General features: G+C 42.3%; 1 protein-coding gene across 5 annotated transcripts in view; it reads left to right on the top strand.

The window, feature by feature from the left end:
- Positions 1 to 22166, top strand: part of LOC127694894 (NACHT, LRR and PYD domains-containing protein 1a-like) — a 118945-nt gene that overhangs the window by 94822 nt on the left and 1957 nt on the right. For 4 of the 5 annotated variants that reach the window (XM_052196649.1, XM_052196648.1, XM_052196651.1 and 1 more), the window contains exons 10-14: positions 1826 to 2088; positions 2569 to 2694; positions 3529 to 3670; positions 7809 to 7853; positions 8283 to 8552. In XM_052196649.1, coding sequence (XP_052052609.1) covers positions 1826 to 2088; positions 2569 to 2694; positions 3529 to 3670; positions 7809 to 7853; positions 8283 to 8552 — 846 coding nt within the window. Of the gene's footprint in view, positions 1 to 1825; positions 2089 to 2568; positions 2695 to 3528; positions 3671 to 7808; positions 7854 to 8282; positions 9525 to 22166 lie in introns of those variants that run through there. The other variant, XM_052196652.1, reaches the window with a different exon arrangement.

Genomic DNA, 22166 nt, shown 5'->3' on the forward strand with positions numbered 1-22166 from the left:
AAAAACCATCAGTTAAGGCTTTCTGTCTTTAAATAAATTTGACTCTTTACAGTTGAAGCCTATAGAGTGAGAGTGCGCCCTCAGGACACCTTTCCTATTGCCGCAGTACAATACATCTTTCCCTTCTGAGATGATGATCTCTCCAACAACTACAGATGATTTTGAAGAATCATTCAGAATGGTTGTCAAGAAACTTTTCCTGACAAATTAGTCCCCTATACCTGAATTCATCTTCACTCACATTCAGGAGATTAATACAATAGATCTATATGCCTGACCAAACTGTGGCATGAATAGATTCTTTCCATTTAAATTTCTTTAAATTTAAAACCTTTCTACTCTCTGGACCCTCATGAGCACCTCCACTGCCTCTCTCAGCATTCTTGTCTTTCCTGCATTCACCAGAATGTCACCATAAGCTCTGCTCTCAGGATATCACAGTATGTCCAGTCCTAAGTATCAAATTCTTCAATATTCTATACACAAAACAGTTCCAAAGGCCATTTGATCTGGCTTTTTATAGCAATAATACAACTCGTGGTATCAACTCTCTGTCCAGGTTACTTTACTTATAACTCAAAAAAAAAAAAAAAAAAAAAAACCAAAACCAAAAACAAAAAACAAAAAAAAACAAAACCACCTAACCAAAGAAACTCGGGAGAGGATAGATTTATTTTGCTCACTGTTCAAAGGTAAAGTCAGTTCATTATGACATGGAAGTCTAAGAACCCGGAACTCTGACACCTGGTAAACTTGCATCACCAGATCGGGAACAGAGAACAGTGAGTGATTGTGCCCATGTGACCTTCTCCATTTAATGCAGGCCTGGATCCTAGTCCGTGGGATGGTGTTACTCACCAGGGATAGATCTTCCCAAATCAATTACCCCAATCAAGATAATCTTCCATTACGCCCCCAGGCCTAGATCCAAGGTGATTCTAGATTTTCAAATTTAAGATTAATCATTTCATGGATCCATATAGCTTTGTCATCAGTAGACAAAGAAAGATACCCTGGGTCTCATTCATAAAAGCAAAACTCTGTCTTACAACAAAGACTTTAGTGGACACTTCAAAATCCCAAAACAATGAAGTTGGTGATGGTAGCCCCTTGGTGAGCCTGCAGATTGTCACATTTCTGTCAGTAGTCTCTGAGACTGCATTCTTCATAGCATTCATGGTGGAGACCATCATGAACCTCCACTCCACTGTGAATATTCACGCAACAGCTATTCAGGGACAAAGTCAAAACTCTCTCCCAATGAGAGGCATTCTGCATGAGTCACCTCTGGAAGCAAGTCACATTTACCCTCCCTGGCATCATGATTTAGTAGTGATAAAACAGTTGATAATTCTGCAGTGTTGTCACAGGAAGTTAACTAGTAGATCTTAAATTTTAGTTTTTCTCATAAACATTAAAAAATAAATACAAACTAAATAGAAATTGTAATCAAGGCAGGATACAGAAGAAAATTGTTATTGGAGCTTACAGTTTCAGGGGATGATTCAAAGACCTCAGTTGGAAGGAGCTTGGCAGCAAGCAAGCAGACATGGCATTGGAGCATACAGCAGCTGCTGAGAGCTTGTGTTCTGATGGGAGAGAAAGAAAACATAATGGTATGAGCTTTTCAAACTTCAAAGCCCACCAGTGACACAGCTCCTCCAACAAGGGAATAGTTCCTTCCCAAGCAGTTCCAACAAATTGAGCATCCCATTCTCACTCAACAAATTCACAATCATTCTAAACCATGGGGTACTAGTTTCCCATCCCAGCATGGATCGATGGAAATACTAAATCTACATCACTTGAATCTCTTCTCTCACAGAGGAAACAGTGGACATCTCCTTGTTCCGTGTTGCCCACTTTCAAGAACATGGGATGGTCCTAGAAACGCCAGCCAGGGTGGAACAGCATTATGCAGTACTGGAAAACCCAAGCTTCTCCCCAGTGGGAATTCTTCTGAGACTGATTCCTGCTGTTGGACACTTCATCCCCATCACTTCCATCACACTGATCTACTATCACCTCTATCTCGAGGACGTCACCTTTCACCTTTACCTGGTCCCCAATGACTGCACTATTCGGAAGGTGACACTGAGGACCACAAATGTGGGGCCATGGTGGGAAAACAGAAAATTTGAGTTATACCTACTGAACTCCTTGGAGAGATTCTGAACTGAGGGTTGGGATACATTTCTATATGGGGAACCTGGTGTGCCTATACAATCCTGCCTTCTTCTTGCACTCAACTGTCTTTGATGCCAATTTCCTAATCCCCGAACAGCTTCTATAGCATCTTTCTGCCCACCATAAGGATAAAAATGTTCTATCTATGCACAACCTGTAGCAACTCCCTTCTTCTGTGGCAGTTACCCTGCTCCCAAAATGAACATGGGTGGGGCCAATAATCCAAATATCAGTGTGTCAGAACACAAGGGAGAAGGGAGCTCATGAGGTGTCATCACCCTATCTATCCCACAAAATGTACAGATCAACTGCCTCACTTTATTTAGATCAGATGTTGTAACCCAAAAATCTAAGTAAATCACTGTCTATAACGTTCCCTAGGCCATTGATGAAGAAGAAATGACATTTCAGTTTGTGAGAATAAACAAGCCACCCCCGGTAGATGCTCTTTATGTTGGTTCCCGCTATGTTGTGTCTGGCTCTGAAACGGTGGAAATTATCCCTAAGGTGAGCAGCCAAGTGTTTCTGATTCCAGGCTTGGAAAACCTGTGGGGCTGGTTACAAGGCTTTGTAGAAAAATGGGATTAGGGAGAAAGCAATTAGGATTTGGGATGAGCAAGAATACATGAAAACTAGGTGGAAATTAGTTAAAGGAACCCAAGAAGAATACAGATAAGGCCTGGGGACTTGAGGAAGTTGAGTCAATATACCACAGGGAAGTTTCCAGCTAAACATGGAGAGAAGTAGCCCAGGCTGAAGATTTGTAAATGGGATTTTTCAGGATGAGTTCTCACTCATCTGTGGCTGTTATGGTTGAATCTGAAATGCCTTCTACAATTGTAAATGCTTAAACAGTAAATGTTGGTCTCCAGAGAGTAGTTGTATTTGGGGAATTCATGGAATCAAATCTGTCAAGAACAAGCCATATGTGGCAAGCCATATGTGGGATATATCACTATCATATATGTGATAGTCATGTCATGCTCATCCCTCATCCTCTGGGATATAACAAGCTATGCCACAAGATTTTCCTGCTAACAATGGAGGCCCAGCTTCGATGCATTCCCCGCCATGAAATTAAACAACATAAACCTTTCCTTAAGGTGCATCCTGTCAGTTTTTGTCAGAAAAAATGAGAAAAGAACCAGCTGGGTGCCAGCTGGGTCCTCAGCCTTCTGAGTAAAGATGCACGTTCACAGGCTGTGACTCACCTCAGTGCAAAAGACAGTCAGTGTCTAATGTGCTGTGCAAGATCAAGAGTCATGAGGTTGTGGAAAGTCCTCATTCACACGAGTATAGGCTTCTCATGCAATCTCTCCCTCTGTCCTCCCCCACCCCCAGGAACTGGAGCTGTGCTACCGAAGCCCCGGGGAGTCCCAGCTCTTCTCTGAGATCTACGTTGGACACATGGATTCAGAGATTAAGCTGCAAATCAGAGACAAGAGGCACATGAATCTCATATGGGAGGCCTTGCTGAAACCAGGTAAAATTAGTTTAATACCAGAGACCCTAAGAATTGAAGAACAACGATGATTAAGGAAAGGTATATTGTCATTATTTCTTGTTGCCATAAAATTGTCATATGAGTCATGTGGTTTTCTAGACCAATAAAAGGTGGTAGGAGCACAGTTTAAACTATGACACTGTGTTAGTCAGCTCTTCACAATGGTGGCAAATATATGAGATAAAATACAAAGAAAAAAGGTTTCCTTTTATTCAAGGTTTTAGAACCAAGTTCCCATCCATTCTCAGCTACCTGTCTCTGACCCTGATGTGAAAGTGGGGAAGTGGGAGCTTCCATGTGACAGAAAGGCTGTTCATGTGCTGTCACCAAAGAAGAGAAAGGGAAAGGGAGAGAGAGAGGAGTGGAGAGAAGGGGAGGAAGTGGAGGTGAGAAGAGGAGGAGGAGAAAGCCCATGCAGCATGTTCTCTCCCGGACATGCGCAGTGACTGTCCCCCTCCAACTGTACACTCCCATGTGATCCCTTTCCATTCTCAGTACTCAGAGAGCACTGCTGTGTGGGTTCATTCACAGACTCACAACCCTCAGGACAGTCACCTTTGAATACTGCAGCAGGACCAGTCCTTCAACACATGATCATTTTTCAGGGAAAACATCATATGCAGAGCACCACATGCCCTAAGCCTCGTTTTCTCAATCCTGTATTCTCTTTCTACTCCTAATGCCCTGTAAGTGACAGATTGCAGTGCCCAACGATCTGGCTCCAGTTCACATAACAGCTTCACGTAATGAGAAGGGATTTTGCCAATGTGAGATACCGTACAGAATTTAAATTAATAAATGTTATTGTAACAATTTTATACATGCACACGATACATTCTAGTCACTACACCCTAAAAAGAAAAATAGAAAAAAGAAAAGGGAAAAACCATCTTCTCTCTCCCTCCTACTCCTGCCAGCGCTGCTTCTTTTCTATGAATCTCTTTGCCACATTCAAATTTTTTTCTTCATCTCACAGAGTTTAACTGGGACCATCTGTGTGAACAAGGTTTTTGAACTATTCTATAGAATACAGTGAGCTCACCAGCAGGTATATAGATGTGGTGTTTACCTCCTTGACTCATTTACTTACTGGTAAATAATTTATTTACCAGTAATTTAGCTGTAAGTGGCACTGTCCCTGTGAGCTGCTTTCCCATGAATAGCTGACTGACTGGCAGGCCCAGTTAGTGAGGGTACAGAGACAGGAGTTGCAGATGCTATGACTTCATGATGGCCATGACCATGCCATCCTTACAAGACAGCATTTCACAAACCTTCTCTATATAGTATGTTGCTCTAATCTTTCTAATTCCCCTTCGACAATGTTAGTTGGGCCTGAAGGGGTATTATAAATGTCTTAATTACAGGGTGAGTACTCACCCATCCTTTTATTTTCAGCATCCTGTACAGCCATAAGTATCTGCAGTCACCTCTCCACTGAAAAGGGAAGCTTTTCTGATGGCTGCTGAAAGTAGCTTCCGTCTGGGTTATAAGCGCAGATATTCAGAAGGGCTTTAATACTATGTCCAGTTAGCTAAGCAGCAGTAGAAGCTTCTCCCAAGGCCCTAAGACATCCTCAGATCAGGGTTTCTTTGTTTTACCAGCAGTATAGTATGCATGGTGGATTCTATCTTATGGAGCGGACCTGAAGTGTAATAAGGAAGCTACTGGTTGCTCCCATCATGGCTGTGCCAATATTGCAGTGGTGGGACTCTCTGGCCTGGCAGGTTGGTTTTAGGATCATAGAGAACACATCTGGGTTAGATTGTGGGTGATGCCTTTTCTTCCTCTGCGGCCTGCATCGCACTATGAAACCCTAGCAACAGGAAGGATGCTTCCAACTCAATTCCAGCTCGAATTCTCAAGATCACATTTCTAAGATGTTTGGGTTCTCTATACTACCTTATCCAAGATAGGTCTTATCTGCTGTTTCTGATGGTCAACAAACAAGAATTATGTGAAACTGTATTGCCTTGGGGTTTTTCGTTTGTTTGGTTGGGGTTTTTTGTTTTGGGTATTTTTGTTTTGTTTTTTGATTTCTCAAAATCAAAGACAGGGTTTCTCTGTTTAGCCCTGGATGTTCTGGAACTCACTCTGTAGACCAGGCTGGCCTCAAACTCAGAGATCCATCTACCTCTGCCTCCCAAGTGCTGGGATTAAAGGCGTGCGCCACCACCGCCCTTCTGAAACTGTATTGTCATGAGGAACTCTGGAGTCTCCATTCCCAACAACTCCTATGGCTGTATCCCATGCCTAGATCAGAGTTTTTATTCTGAAACTCACTACTTCTACACTCTCCTGTTCCTTGATTCTGAATATTCTCAAAAGTTGAGATGGACCCATAATATCCTAATTTTCCTAATATCAAAGTGTTTCCTATCCATGTGTATTTTCTCCTTTGAGAATTCTCTGGTTACTCCTCTGACCCATCTTATAACTGGGTTATTTCCTTGGAATTCAGGTTTTTGGTTTACTAATTAGTAATTCTGATTACTACTGATCTACTGCTAGATATTAACTTGGAAACAGTTTGTTTCCTTCTTGCGTGAATCTTTGCTCATTTAAGTTTCCTTTACTATACAGACATTCTTAGCATCGTGAAATTCAATTTATCTACTACTGGTTTTGTTTCCTGTGCTACCAGAGTCTCACTCAGACAATACTAACTTATACTACCAAGTGCAAATGCACTCCCTATGTTTTCCTCTGCCAGTTTTGGGACTGGATCTTACATTTAGGTCTTTGAACATTTCGTGTTGAAATGTTGATGGTAAGATACAGACATCTAGTTTAATTATTCCACATGTTGCCATCTAGGTTTTCCAGTACCGTTTGTTGAACAGGCTGTCTTTTCCCAGAGTTTATTTTTGACTTCTTCATCAAAGGCTGAGTAGCTATGTTTGTGTGGATTTTTCCTGACCCTCTATTCTAATCCATTGACCTGGGTGTCTGTGTCCATGCTGTGCTCTTTTAATTACTATGACTTTAGCATTAGTTTGAACTCACATGAGCTGATGCTTCCCATTATACTGCTGTTGTTCAAGATTACCATGGCTATCCATAGCTCTTGTGGTTCCATGTTTATTTCAGGAAGTTTTCCTACTATCTATTAAAAATGTCCCTGGAATCTTAGCTAGGACTGCACTGAGTCTGTAGAGTGCTTTTAATAGGGTGGCTATTTTTACAATATTAATTTTTCCAAACAACGAGCATGTTGAAGGTGTCTTTCCATCTTGGAGAGCCTTCCACAATTTATTCATAATTGTGTCTTAAAGTTTTTGTTGCAGAGGTGTTTCATTCCTATGGTTAGGCTTTCTGTCCAGCATTTTCACTAACTGGCTGACTGACTGACTGACTGATTGATTGATTGATTGATTGATTGATTTACATATTTATTTAACTATCTATTTACTTATTTATTTATTAGCTATTTTAATTCATCTGTATTTTCAAGATAACATAGACATTGAATATGCTAAAATGTCTTGAGTGCAGTAACAGTAGAGTCCTAGTACAACTCCCAAAGCCAAATTCCCCTAATCAAATGAGACTTCGAATACTACAGACTGGGTCCTTGGGCTGACTTCAGAACACAGTGAACGAAGGAACCTCTCAAACCCTTGAGACTTATTCATGAGCTGCAGTTGATTAAACTCCTTCACTTGTGCCCGAAATTCACTCACTACTCCCATGTGCTCAGTCTTGTTTCACCTCAATTCTATCATCAAATACAGAACACAAGTTCGTTGTATGTGATTGCACAAAATACAACAACAACAAAAAGGTTTTTTTAACCAATAATTAAATGACAAATAGTTTAAGTCATCTAGCAAGAGTCTTGATTGGTAACCTGCAAGGAATTCAGTTGAGGATGAAATTTAAGGCTGTGATCATGTGGGAGAAGTATCTATTGCTTACTCCCAGGTCTTCACAATCTATGATGACAGGCTCAGGGAATAAGATGCCATGGATAACTGAGGAACTGTTCACATTCCAGATTATATCAGAATTTCTATAGTTAGTTCTCAGTATCCTAGGCATGAATAGGAGTTTCCCAGAATGCACTGAGTGTTGGTATGGACATCATTACAGATGTTTCATCTCTCCTTTCTTCCAGGGGACCTCAGACCCACACTGCCCAGGATTGCTCCAGCCCCCAAAGGTTAGTAAAAACTCTAAGAGGCCAGATAAGGCAATAGTATTCTGCTGATACATCATCTGATTCTTCAAAGGAGGGCAGAGTGTAAGTAGGGAGCCTCAGTTTGAAAACTTCTCCAGAATGTAGGAAAGGAACTCCTAGAGCGGGATTCCTCTCATGCCTCTTGCTGCTTTCCATGCCAACAATATCTCCACCAATTCCTAAACTTAATGCCCAACCATGAACCCTTCCCACTAGTCAGATAAAATTTCAAACTAATAACTGGCCCCCAAAAAGGTAAAAATATTTTCCCAGTGGCCTTCCAGAGAAAGAAGGGAGCCAGGGGTGCAGAAGAAAAGAGCAGTTACAGGAAGAGAGCAAGAAGTGCACAGCCAGTCAGAGACCCCCAAGGAGCATTTCTTTGCTCAGTGCCTTTCTCATCCTTACCCTTAGCTGCTCCTTCCTTGCTACACTTCACGGACCAGCATCGGGAGCAGCTGGTGGCCCGAGTGACATCAGTGGACCCTCTGTTGGACAAGCTGCATAGTCAGGTGCTGAGTGAAGATTCCTATGAGGCAGTGCGGGCTGAGACCACAAATCAAGACAAGATGAGGAAGCTCTTCAGCCTCAGTCGATCCTGGAACTGGGATTGCAAAGACCAATTTTACCAAGCTCTGAAGGAGACCCATCCTCACCTGGTCATGGACCTCCTTGAGAAGTCAGGTGGGGTCTCTGTTAAACCCACACATCCTAGTTGCTGAAGGGTGAGCACTCTCATTAGAGTTCTGGCTCTGCCTGGCCTTCCTTTGGTCCTCAGTTTCTCCATCTGCAACCAATGGCCATCTGAGTTACCTTTCTTGTGGCAGTGCTTCCATAGCATTTATTGGTGATCCATATGATCCCTTTCAACCTTCCCCAGCCATGTGTTCATGTGAGGTGAGCATCTCAGAAAACATCCATTGGAGCCAGCAAGTCTATCCAGGCCTTGTCCAACCTGCTCTGATGGTCAGAGTGACCAGCCTCAAGCCAACCTGACCCTCCACAATACAAGCAGGATGGAGATCCTGAGAATGGAAGCAAAGAGGTGATGGTTCTCCCTGGGAAGTGAATGTCTTATGGATAGGAAAGGAACAGGGCTTTTAAAATGCATGTTATCTGGTCAAACAGAGATGTAGGGAAGTCACAGGGTACAACATGGGACTCACTGCCAGAAACACCTCAGATTCAGTGCACATTGTGAATTAATCTTGGGCAGCTGCATTTGCACAAGCCTTCTGTCCTTGTGATGAATTTGCAAGCCTCACATTGGTTACATCATCCCCTATGAAGGTGGGACTCACGACTACAAGGCTTTACCTCTGGATCACACTCTGCATCCCTCGCTGGCAGACCCATGGACAGAGCAGTTAGCTAGCTTCCCAGTGTCTCCCATCTTTCCTCATGACTCTGCAGGTGGGCCAGCTCTGCTGTGTGCATCTCTGCACCTGTTTCTCTTTCCAAACACAGTATTTTCCTAGTTCTAAATCATTCCCTTTACTGGGTCACAGGCAGGTAGTTTGGTCCAGACTTATTATCCAAAAATTATCTAGGATTTTTAGTGGACAAGAGATAATTCCAAGTTTCATATTCTCTTTTTGCAATATTGACTTCATCAGGAATTTAGAAATAACTTAAAATTAAACAAATAAGATAATTACATATCGAGTCAGGTTCTTTAATGTGTAGGGCAGATATGACACACTTGGCTATCAATAAAGGTTCTTAGATGTGTGTGGCAGATAGAACACACTGAGCTGTCAATCAAGATTCTTAAATGTGTATGGCAGATAAGACTCACAGAGCTTATTTGTAAATAAGTAAAAATGCAGAAATATCACTAAATACAAATTTTCTAGTCTGAGATTTCTAACGTCTACAAAAAGGGAATATATTCATGTCTACTAAATGTGATTTCATGAATTATTGATTTTTATAAAATCAGTTTTTATAAATAATTTTATATAATCATTGTTTTATAAACATGGTCACTTTACTTTTTCTTGTCTCCTGCAATGAAAAGTCACCAAATGCTTTGTCTGACCCATGCCTCCATACTGACTTGGCTAGGATGGGCTGAGACACAAGCCCTGACAGAACAGACTTTCTGTGGCCAACAGCAAATCTGCACTGACAGCCTCCATAGCCGAGGCTCTCCACTTGGCTCCTCCAGAGGACAAGCCGCTGGGACAGCGGTCAGAACTGGGTGCTTCAGTCAGAAATGGCACGTTTGCAGGAAAAACAGTATTAGTGAATAAAATATATCAGTATTAAGTATTCTTCCAAGAAGTGTTATTATTCCTCCTCTGGGCTCTGTGTCTAAGGCTGTGATCTGCAGCCTGCACAGCTGGTGTTCCCATAATACAAACATGATGTAGTGACAGCAAGAGACACCTGAAACTGCAGGAAGTGTGAGATTCTTTAAAGCATTCAGAGATAAAATAAGTACTTATAAACAGAGGATTTAAAGTACACATTCATCTAACATAAGCCAGTGATTTGAGAGAAATATACTTTATACAATAAAAAAACAGTCTGTTGATGTGTTTACATTTTTTGTTAATGATAATTAAACTCAATTACAACAGTAATTTTCTTAAAATTGATCTTTAAGATGATTAATGGTTCATAATTTTTAAATGTCCTACATAAGAAAAACCTATTAAAGAATATAAAATGGCAACTATCTTCTTAAGTAGTGCTCTGATGGAAAAAAGTTTTTTTTAACTGTAAATGCCCATTAATGGAAACTATTTTGTGAAGCAAGTTACCAGCTATGGCTTAGCTGTCAAAATGTGTTTATCTGTGTGACCTGATATCACTATTCACAACAGAGAGTAGAATGATCCAGTTTCTTTGCCAAGGCAGGTGCAGGAGAAGTCTAGGGTGAGGGCATATCTGTGTTTCCAAGGCTTGTCCTTTCCTTATGATGTTAGAATTTTTTATTTAACTTTTTTTTTGTCTTCCAGGAGAAGCATTACAAAATCAAAAACCAAAAGCTTTTGACTCCTGACACCTCAAATGTTTTACTTTTTTTTTAAACCAAAAATATCTTTTTGTAGTCTATCAAAAAAAATCTTATTCCAAAATAATCATGATTAGCATAAAATGAGTGTATATCTTCAAAGTATTTCCTTTTAATGGAAACTTTGTTTTATATAATCTAAACATTAAAGATTTGAAAGAAGTCTAGCAAAAGTCAAGGAAATCCAGTCATACTCCAAGCCTTTCTGCCCCAGAAACCAGTATTGTTATATTTTTTCCATTTAGAAAATTCAGAACTAATTTTCTATCTTTTTTCCTTCTGGTGTAATTTCAGTCTGTGGCATCTTCCAACATCATAGTGGCAAAATCATCAAACCCTAGCAGTATGTCAACAATTTCTTTATCACTCCCCATCACGATGTGAGTTCTCAATCTTTTATACTTATCCATAAGGTCTAGTGTCAGGAGCTCAACGAGTCTGTGGTTGTGTTTGCCACTATTGGCCAACCAGTGAGCGGGGCTTCCCTCAAGGTGTGGCAGCCATGTTTGGTCTGGGCTGGGTATCAATGGTAAATGAGACCAGACCTCTGAATTCTCCTCACCTTCATTTGTAATTTGGGGCTTGTAGTTGGAGTTCTTGACCATCATGGCTAGGAGCATGGCAGAGAGAGAGAGAGAGAGAGAGAGAGAGAGAGAGAGAGAGAGAAGACTGGGACCTGTGTAGACTTTTGCAGCAAGCCTGAATTTAACTGTTCGACATATCAGACTGCAGAGAAACAAGTAAACCTTCCCAAGATGGACAGTATTTGTCAAAACCGGAGCTCCTGATAAGGACAAGGACAGATTATACATGAAAGCAGAACCAGCTGTGTGAGCCTGGAGTCACCTCTGCTTTTTCCACACTGGGTGGTGCTATGAACCAAAGTTTACATTGATTGTGGGATACCCAGAGCTAAAGGATGTAACTTTGGTTGAAGAGTTCAAACTCTCTTCTGAGCTTCATGCACTTTCTTTACTGTAATTCCCTATAAAATAAAAATCAAAAAGCAGATCACATACTTCCAACATCACAGGATTGTACCAGACCTGCTGGCACAGGGTCAAACAGACTCTGAGAGAGAGCAAGGATTAAAAGTAGGAAAAGCAGAAAGAAGATACAAGGAACAGATATTGGAGGGCTGGAGATCAATACCATGCCATTCTCCAGTCTGTTTTTCTTAGCCTTTTTGTATTACACAGTACCATGGGAAACAAAGCCACAAGCTAACAGAAGCAATTGCTGAAGTATACACATAAGATATCTGTTCTCATCCAGAAGACTCCCTGTTCCTTCCACCAAAGTCAATAGCACATTCAGCCCCTCACCTTGAGCCTCAAGTGCTCCTCCTGTTATCGTTCCATACCTCAGCAGGCCAGGAAATCTGTCTACAGACCCTGACCTGCCTTGACTCTGACTGTAAGCAGATCTCTCTCTCTCTCTCTCTCTCTCTCTCTCTCTCTCTCTCTCTCTCTCTCTCTCTCTCTCCACCCACCCACCCCTCACACACACACACACACACACACACACACACGCTCTCTCTCTCTCTCTCTCTCTCACACACACACACACACACACACACACACACACACACATTCAAAGAAAACAGCTTCTGACCACAGGATATACATTACCATTCCAAAATATCATCGTGAAGGAATATTGGACCAAAAGCAAGATAGAAAATCAGCTGGGCAAACTCCAATCTCTGCATCTACATGTCTAATGTCAACTCCTTTCTACTTTGTTAACAATACTCTTCTTTCTCTTGGGCTGTTATCCACTCCATTAGCAGATTTCCTCTGCAGGTGTTCTATGGCTCTGGCATCTCTAACATCTTGGGATCTCCAAGGAAACTTCCACTTCATAGTTTCTGTTCCATGTCTGAGATCCACACAGGATCTTCTGAAATTCCCCCAAAGGGCTGTGGTCACTTGTCCAGCTCTGCCCTATTAAGCCCTGTAGAATCTGGCTGAATCTGCTCCACTGCTGCTTCTATTCTTGATAGTCATCCCATGGTAATGGCATCTACAGTATGCTAGGGTCTTCTACAGCAACTGAGCTGCGCTTTCATCAATAGCCTCTCATAGGCTCTCTTCATGGTATCAAGCCTCAACTTCTTTGCACCACCCTTTCAGTCCTGGGCCTTCAACCACCACTAAGACTACACCTTCACCAATGGCCTTTCCTAGCCTCTCACAATGCCAAGCCTTAGCTACCCTCCATGAACCCTTCATGCCTTCAAAACCAGTACTACCTGGGTGAGTCTTACACTTTACCAAGCCTGGCTGCCAGCATGAGGTGTATCTCTAGAACACAGCTTCTTTATGCTCTCAGGAAACACTTCCCAGAAGATTTCATTTCAGTGATGCTGTCTTTTCTTAATCACTGCTAATTTATTAGCTCCAGGTAACCAGCATCAATAGTCCCAATAACTCTTTCTATTCTTGACTCTAGAGTCAGAGTCACATGGCCAAAGCTGCCAAGTTCTATGGCTTTCTGGTGCTGGAGCCTGCCTCCCTTATTCTATTATATTTTCACCAGCTTTCTGTTTTCAATGCTTTCCTTCACTGTCTAAGATCAGCTGTTCTGGAACTTGCTCTGTAGACTAGGCTGACATTGAACTCAGAGACCTGCATGCCTCTGTCTCTTGAGTGCTGGTATCAAAGGTGTGTGCCACCATGCCTGTACCTAAGCTTTTTCTTTACCTGGAACTTACTCTGTACCAGGTTGGCCTTGAACTTGGAGATCTGCTTACCTGTTTCCTGTGACTAGAGGTGTGTACCATTACTCCTGGACGTAAGCTTTTCTTTAATTCCTCTTCAGAAGATCTTTATAGGTTCTAAATTGAAGTTCATTCCAGATATAGTCAAGTCAACAACCAGAAATAACCATCATAATTCATCCCTTGTCAATTTGACACACAAGCATACCTCCTTATGTCTAGATTAATCTGAATCTCTTCACCTTAACCTCAGGCAGACTCTTCAGACAAGGGCAAAAACCAGCCACACACTTCAGCAAAATATCACAAAAATGATCTCTAGGCAACATACTAAGAGTCTTATCTGAAATCTCTTGATCCAGGCTTCCAAAGTTCAGATCACTCTAAGCACCACTGTCTTCCATTTTCCTATTAGTATGGCCCATTAAGTCCCACTTAAAGCATTCCACTGCTTTACTTATCTGAAGTCCCAAAATACATTTATCCAAACAAAAGCATGGTCAGACCTATCCCAGCAATACCCCAGTGCCTGGCACCAACATCTGTCTTGGTAAGGCTCTTACTGCTGTGAGGAGACACTATGACCAAAGCGAAGCATTTCATTGGTGCTGGCTTACCATGTCAGAGGGTCAATCCACTATCATCATGGCAACAAGTATAACAGTGGCCAGGTAGATATGGTGCTAGAGAAGAAACTGAGAGCTCTGCATCTTGATCTAAGGACAGCCATAAGGAGACTGTCTTCCACAGGCAGCTAGGAGGAAGCTCTGATTCCACACTGGAAGACCTTAGGCATAGGAAGCCTCAAAGCCCATCTACACAGTGGTGCATTTCCTCCAACAAGGCCACACTTAAAAGGCTGCACCTCCTGATAGTACTACTCCCTATGTCTAAGCATTCACCACATGAATCTATGTGGGCCAAACCACCACAATACCCCTCCCCATTACAATGACCTTAGCCCGGTCTTCCCCCATCACCTCAGAATGTATATGGATATATTTGTATTAGAGTTCTTATCTTTCTCTACAAAGCTGATTTCCTTGAGTCAATGATACCACTATGTCCCTTAGTACTCAGCCTAAAATAGTCCCTGCCAACCCTCTAGTCCTAGCAGCATGGTGGATGTTCCTTCCCAAGGCCCATAACTCTGTGCTGCAGTGGTTACTCAATATCAGTACTCAGTATCAGTGGTCACTCAGCCTCAGTCTCCCCTTGTGTCATTCCATAAACATTCACTAAGCACTGACTTTATGATAAGCCCTACTAATCACGAAACAGAAAATACAGTTGCCGCCCTGTGGACCTCATGACTTGGGAGAAAAGAGAGTCTTCTACTTTAATTACCATATGGAGTAACACTTAAAATAGTCAACCACATACAAGGTACCACAGAAGAGAATGTTGACACAGTGGACCAGAAAGGGAAAAATTCTCAGGAAAGAAATTTTTTGGATTTTTTTAAGAGTCTTCTATTTTCCCATTCTCAAGCTTTTTTTTTCATGATAGAACTTACATTTTAACTGGACTTTCTGGCAGAAGATTATCAGGTCATTATTTCAGAGGCCAAAGCAGGCAAATCACTGGATTTCAAAATAGTTTAAGAATACTCTGAGCAATAAACAGAAAAAAGCCTTTAAAAACGATTTAAAAGTAATATAGTTGCTGTCTTAGATAGGACTTTATTGTTGTGAAGAAACACCATGACCATGGCAGCTCTTATAAAGGAAAACATTTCATTGGGGCTGGCTTACAGTTTCAGAAGCTCAGTCCATTATCATCACGGCAGGAATCATAGCAGTGTGCAGGCAGACAGGCACTGAAAACATAGCCGAGAGTTCTACATCTTGATTCACAGGCAGTAGAAGGAGACTGTGTCACACTGGCCAGACTTGAGCTTATAAAACCTCAAAGCCTGCTCCCACAGTGACACACTTTCTCCAATAAGACCACACCTACTCCAACAAGGCCACACCTCCTAATAGTGCCACTCCCTATGAACCAAGCATTCAAACATGAATCTATGAGGGCCATTTTCATTCATACTACCACAGTGACTATTAGAGAACAGGAAGTAAATAAGGAGTAAAGAAGGAAAAATGGGTTAAAGAGAATAAATCAATTAGAGTATGATATAGATGTAGATAGATGACAGAGATATATATATAGAGAGAGATGATATACATACATACATACACACATACATACATGCATACATACATACATACATACATATATGCATGCATAAAGATGGCTCAATGAAAGAGACTCTCATTTTATAAGATTATCATGGGTCTCAGTAAGGGTTTCTTTTGCTGTGATGAAGCACCAAGACTAAATGCAACTTGGAGAGGAAAGGATTTACTTTAGCTTAAATTTGCACATCACAGTCCATCATGAAGGGAAATCAATAAAGGAACTTAAGTCAGGAACCTGGAGGCAGGAACTTAAGCAGAGGACACGGAGAAACACGGTTTACTGCATTGCTCTTCGTGACTTGTTCATCCTGATTTCTTGTACAGCACAGCACCCACAGCCCGGGAGTGACACTGCCCACAGTAAGCTGGGTTCTCCTACATCAGTCATTAATTAATCAAAAAGTATTCTGCAGACTTACCTACAATCTATATGATGGAGGCCTTTTCCCAATTGAGGTTCCTCCTCCAAGATAATTCTAGTTTGTGCCAAAGTAATGTTGATGTGTTTCTTGGGAGCAGCAGAAAGGTGGATTCTGTTTTCTAATCCAATCTATTAGTCTGTGTCTTTTTATTGAGGAATTAAGACCATTGATACTGAGTGTTATCACTGTGTAGTTTTGTGGTGATTCCCTGCAGGTTTCACAACAGGCAGGAAAAGATGATCCACAAAGATGCTATGTCTAGATCTTAAGGTCTCGATAGACCACTAGAGACATCAGGAGTCTAACTTGTATGTAAAAGTAGAGTCTTTGGACCTTCTAACCTCTCTAGCACAGTGAAAGGTGTGGAAGGTCTTGAGATGGTACAAGCCTTGCTTTTTTATCCTTTTGTAGGGTGAGGGACTTTTCAATTTGGCAGTTATATGATTAGTTGACATTTGTTTGGTGCACTTTTGTTGGCTAGTAATGATTTTAGCTTGGTATAACAATGGTTGCTAGCTTAATTAACCTACTTTAAGACATTAGGTACTTTTTCCTTAAGTGCTGATTGGTTGTTGCTAGTAGTAGAGTGGCTATTTGCTCAGGATGATTGTGATTGTTGTCAAGGTGACATGGTTTTTGGAACAAATTGGGTTTTTTCTATTAGCTGAGTTCATTTAGAGTGTGTTAATTATAAAATGGAGTCCGAAAGTAAAATAGAATCTGTAATGTTAAGCTTGGATCTTCATTTAAGTTGGGCTCTTTATTTCCCTTTACCTAAGGTATTCCTCTTATACCTAAGTAGGACCTCAGTATCTATGGTCTTAAATTTTAATAGTTGATATTGAGACTTAAGGACCAAGAGTTGTACAGTATTGACTTGGTCTTTGACAAAGTTAACCGGTCTATTAAGAATGCAGGTCCCAAAAGTGAGTAACAGGAGTTACCATGTTTGCCTGGTTTTACCTTAGTGAAGTCTATTTCTTAATGGGCACCTGGTCCAATTCCTCTTTGTTGGGAGCCCCTTTCTTTGATGGTCTATATCTGTGAGTTTGTAGGTTAGGGATTTGGAGGCAATTTGTTCCACTAAAGATTTTAGATGAATAATCTTCAAGTCCACATGTTGAATAAGATCCTCCATTTTCCTTGTACCCAGGTGGGTAGTCTGGTGGATATGTTGGAGCAATTTCTTAGTGAGGTATTTAGGCAGGATCAACTCACCATCTCTAGTAAGCCACCAATCTTTAGGTGTAAGAGACATAGGCAGTTTGTTTTTTTATGTAAGCAATGTTCTCCTTAGAATGTTTTTCTGCTACAGTGGGTGGCCCAGGATTTGGCAATCTAAGGGTCAGGGTTGGCATAGGGTTAAGGGTGGCTGCATCTGCCTTTTGATTGTCTTTGACCTCCTCCAGAGTTTCCTTTGGTGGCCAGGAAATTAATAATTGCCAACTTTTTGGGTAACCAAATGGCTTATAATAAGGCCAAAATTTATTATTTATTTTTGATAGTCTTTCCCTTTGCCAATATCAGTATAAATGTTAACCTGCTCTTCTTTGTCCAAGTTGAGGTCCTTTGTTAGAGTAGTCAACTCTGCTCATTTGGGCTGAGGTGTCCACAGATAGGGCTGAGGCCCAGACCATCCCAGAATCAGACCATCTCTGTACACCTTTGTCTATCAAGCATTGTAGCCATGTGGAGATTTCTTCTCAGATGGGCTCAATTCTTTCTTTTTTTTTTATTTATTTTATGTATACTCTACACTGTAGCTGTCTTCAGACACACCAGAAGAACATGTCAGATACCATTACAGATGGTTGTGAGCCACCATGTGGTTGCTGGGAATTGAACTCAGGACCTCAGGTAGAGCAGTCAGTGCTCTTAACCTGCTGAGCCATCTCTCCAGCCCCCTTTTTTTCTTTTTTTTAAATTATTTATTTATTATGTAAGTACACCATAGCTGACTTCAGACACCCCAGAAGAAGGCATCAGATTTCATTACGGATGGTTGTGAGCCACCATGTGGTTGCTGGAATTTGAACTCAGGACCTTTGGAAGAGCAGTCAGTGCTCTTAACCGCTGAGCCATCTCTCTAGCCCTCTGGCTCAGTTCTTTAGTGTAGTCTATTTTTATCTTCTGAAGATAAAACGAGGACCTGTATTAGCTATCCATCTCTACCCATAATGGAAATCCCCTCAGGGTCAAAAGTAATTTGAGACTCAATTTTGGTTAGCAAGTGTCTTCCTAATAAGGGATAGGGACATTTAGGCATGATTAAAAAGGAATGGGATAACCAACCCGCTCCAAGGTCTACATTTTTGGGGCAATCTGTGTGTACTGGTCCATGCTTGTAGCCCCTTTTACCCATGACCTTTTGTTTGACAATTTTTCATGTGTCTCTGTGAAGACAGAATGTTGAGCTCTTTTTAGGCTCAACTTGATAGACTTCCCTTCACTTTGATAGTTAGCCTAAGTTTGGGTAGGAGACTGGAACCCCATCATCTGCTCCCCTAGTCACTGAGTTCTATTTTCAGCACTTTTGCTTGACCCCCTTCTGACTTTCTGGGAGGGTTCCTAGGGAAATCTTTAACCTACTGTCCTATCTTTTACAATATGTACATTGTCGTTTGTTTGTTTTTTGGAGTCCGGGCTTATCTGTTCTTCCCCCCCCCACCCCCCCCCGATATATTTTTTATTTACATTTCAAATTATTTCCCCTTTTCTGCTCCCCCACTCCCCGAAAGTCACATAAGCCCCCTTCCCTCCCCCTGTTCTCCCATCCACCCCTTCCCACTTCCCTGTTCTGGTTTTGCCTACACTGAGTCTTTCCAGAACCAGGGGCCACTGATGGTCTGTTACCCATGTCGTCCACTAGATGTCAGAGTTGTCATTGTTTTTCCACATTCAATCAGCCTGTGGTGGCCAGAAAGATTTTAGCCTAATCCTGAGATTTGTTTGGCATTGGATCAGGCCTATTTTGTCTTCAGGAGACTCTCGGTTAATATTTTCTTCCCAACATCTTTGTAGGGACTTTTCTTGTATCTTATCTACTCTTTGTGACTTACTCTATTATGTCTGTGGCTGTTTGATTGGCAAAGGCCAATCATCATCGCTGACTTGTTCTCTGGTGACTTCTGGTCTAACAGGGTGTAAATCCAGAAGGTTGTCACAGTTTTCTTTAGAAAGGCTGCCCGGGACTCCCTATCTTCTTATCTAACATTTCCTATCTTAACCAAATTAGTGGGGTGTCAAAAAGCCATCCAGAGCCCCTACCCCACCCCCCACCCCATTAGAGTTTGGCAGTAGACCCAGAGTCTCTCCTTACCTTTAGCCATGTTGTAATCCCAGTTGGGTCTAGCTAAAGGAGAAGAGCTGTCAATAATCAACTGGTTAGTAGTAGGGGCCCTGTTCTTGCCCAGAACTAATTTCTGAGCCTTATTAATTATTCTTTCTCTTTCTTCTGTGGTGAAGAGAATCTGTTGCAGTTGCTGACAATTATCCCAAGTAGGTTGGTGGGTAAAGATTACTGAATCTAAAAGATCTATAGCGGCCCCTGGCCTCTCCAAAAATGTAGGGTTCTGCATCTTCCAATTATATTAAGCACTGGTAGAAAAAGGCCAATATTGTATAGTTGGTTCTCCTGGTCATCTGGGGGTTCCTGTGGCCATAAAATGGAGAGACACTATGGCATCAGGTGTTTTGGACATGACCCCTGGTATTTGGAGGGTTAATAAGGGAGCAGTTGTCCTTTCTATTTCTCCTGGTATTGCCATCACTCCAGCCCCCAGCAGCACTGGCTATGGGCCATATGTAGCCAGTGGCCAGTTCTGGTGGGGGAAAGAGGGGAGAGAAAGAAATCTGTATCCCTGCTATCCTGCAAAACAGAGTAAGCAGGGCCAGTTTCTTTAGGTTTCTCTGTCTTGCCTTCTTTTACTTTAAGGATGTGTCTTGGAGGGAGTAGTGTTTTCACCCAGTCTGGTGGGTTGTCTAAAAAGTCTTGCCTGTCGATGATATAGGGGATTTTGTCTGGGTGGCCAGGCCAACTATAGATGATATGTTTGTCTTTCCATACCAGGAAGGGGTTGCAGGTCCCCTCAGATGGCCATCTGACATGGAAAGCTGGCCATCCCAGCCTAATCTGCCCTTCTTAACTGTTAGCCCTAAGTCTCTAGCCCTGTTTTTAAAGTCCCTAAATCAGTCCCAAAAAAAAGGAAGTTAAAGAGGTCATCCGGGTCTGTCCCATTAAACTAAGTTCAAAAATAAAAATGAAATACAATAAAGCAAATTAAAGAAACAAAGATACCCTAATGTTGATCTGTGCACAATATCAAGAGCAAAGGTGAGAGACGGCTAATTACCACGTGGCAGGCTCAACCTGCTATGTTTTCAAAGAAACAAGTGGGATCCAGTCCCCTACCAGTGGGACAAGGACGTCTCCTGGCCTCTGTCACCTTGATGACCTCCTGGGCATCTTCTCAGGTCCCATGTGGCAGTACTAAATTACTAGTTTACTGGTATCTAGAGTTAAAGTCAGGAATACAAATTGGACATTCAATAAGTTACACATAAAAAAGTTGATGTGGTGGAGAGAAGGACTGGTGTGAATCCTACTGAGAGTGAGAGGCAGAGGTGGCCTGGATCCTCAGGGGCAACTTAGGTGCAAAAGGAAAACTAAAACTTTGAAAGTCACTACAAGCCACGGAAGCCCTGCTCTTCCCTTAATGAGGACTTGCAGATACCAGACAGGGAGACCCAATCCCCACTACCCAGAGGAGTGAACTCTCAGGAAATGGCAGGATGCATCCCCCATGCAGCCTCATCCACGGCGGCATGACGTCCATCTGCTGCCAGGATCTGACCTCTATGCTTAGCACAGCTGAGAAGAGCAATGTGCAGCTGAATGACCGGGTCGACCGTGGAGCGAGGCTGCTGTGCAAGGGGTGCTGTTCAGGAGTTCAGACTCCTGCGGTAAGACAGACTCTGGGAGCCCCTTCTGTCAGGCGTCTGTGGAGTGGAGTACCCAAGAGTGGCACATAAAAAGGAAAATAAAAGGGGACAGACTGGCAGTCAGTCTGGCTCCTGACCAGCTTGTGCCACTATGTCTATGGCTTAGGCAAGTCACTGTCTTCTCTGAACTCAGTTTTCTCACCTATTTAATGGGATGTCATACATCCCTTGTGGATTGTAATAACATGAAATGTACACATGTAAACCACAGATATAATACCTAGTGGGCAGCCGGGTATAGTGGAATCCTATTTATTAGTGAGGTTGTGAAGGATCTATTCCATTTCACTCCAAAGTAGCTCTATACTCACTCACTCATTCGCTCCTTCATATCAGACCCCTATGTGCCAGCTGCTGGCTGCAGACACTAAGTATATAAACACATATGGGCTCTGTCCTCCTGAATCTGTGTGGGAAGACACAGGCATAGATCACCCATCAGCCCATGACTCTGTATTGACAGACTCTGCTGAATGCTGTGATGTCAATAGCATTGCAAGAATGTGACACTGAGATGGAGGAGACTGTACTGCAGGACCCATGAGGGCTTCTCCGAGGCCAACCTAGGAACAGCAGTCCCAACAAAGGCAGAGTTGGGGAAGGCCTGAGACAACGGGAGCCAAAGACCTGGGCAGACATAGGACCTTAAAAGAGCCTTGAGTTGGCCTTGTGAGGCCAAAATGGAATAATCTCCATGCCCTTGATTGGCATGCAGACCAGGAAAGCCTCCCTCCCCTTGCCCTTCTCTGCTTCCATGCTTCCCCCTTCCTCTCTCCCTTCTAGCTCCCCAGCATGAGCCTAGAAGAACACACCCCTGCAGCTCCTGGACAGAGCCCTCCTGCTATGGCTCAGAGAACCACAGAAGGCTCTAGACTCCTGTGTCCAGAGCCCTCCTGGTCTTCCATTTGGCAGAGAGAGTTCAGGAAACCTATA

Source organism: Apodemus sylvaticus, chromosome 10 (genome assembly GCF_947179515.1).
Source record: "Apodemus sylvaticus chromosome 10, mApoSyl1.1, whole genome shotgun sequence".
Classification (NCBI taxonomy): Eukaryota; Metazoa; Chordata; class Mammalia; order Rodentia; family Muridae; genus Apodemus; species Apodemus sylvaticus.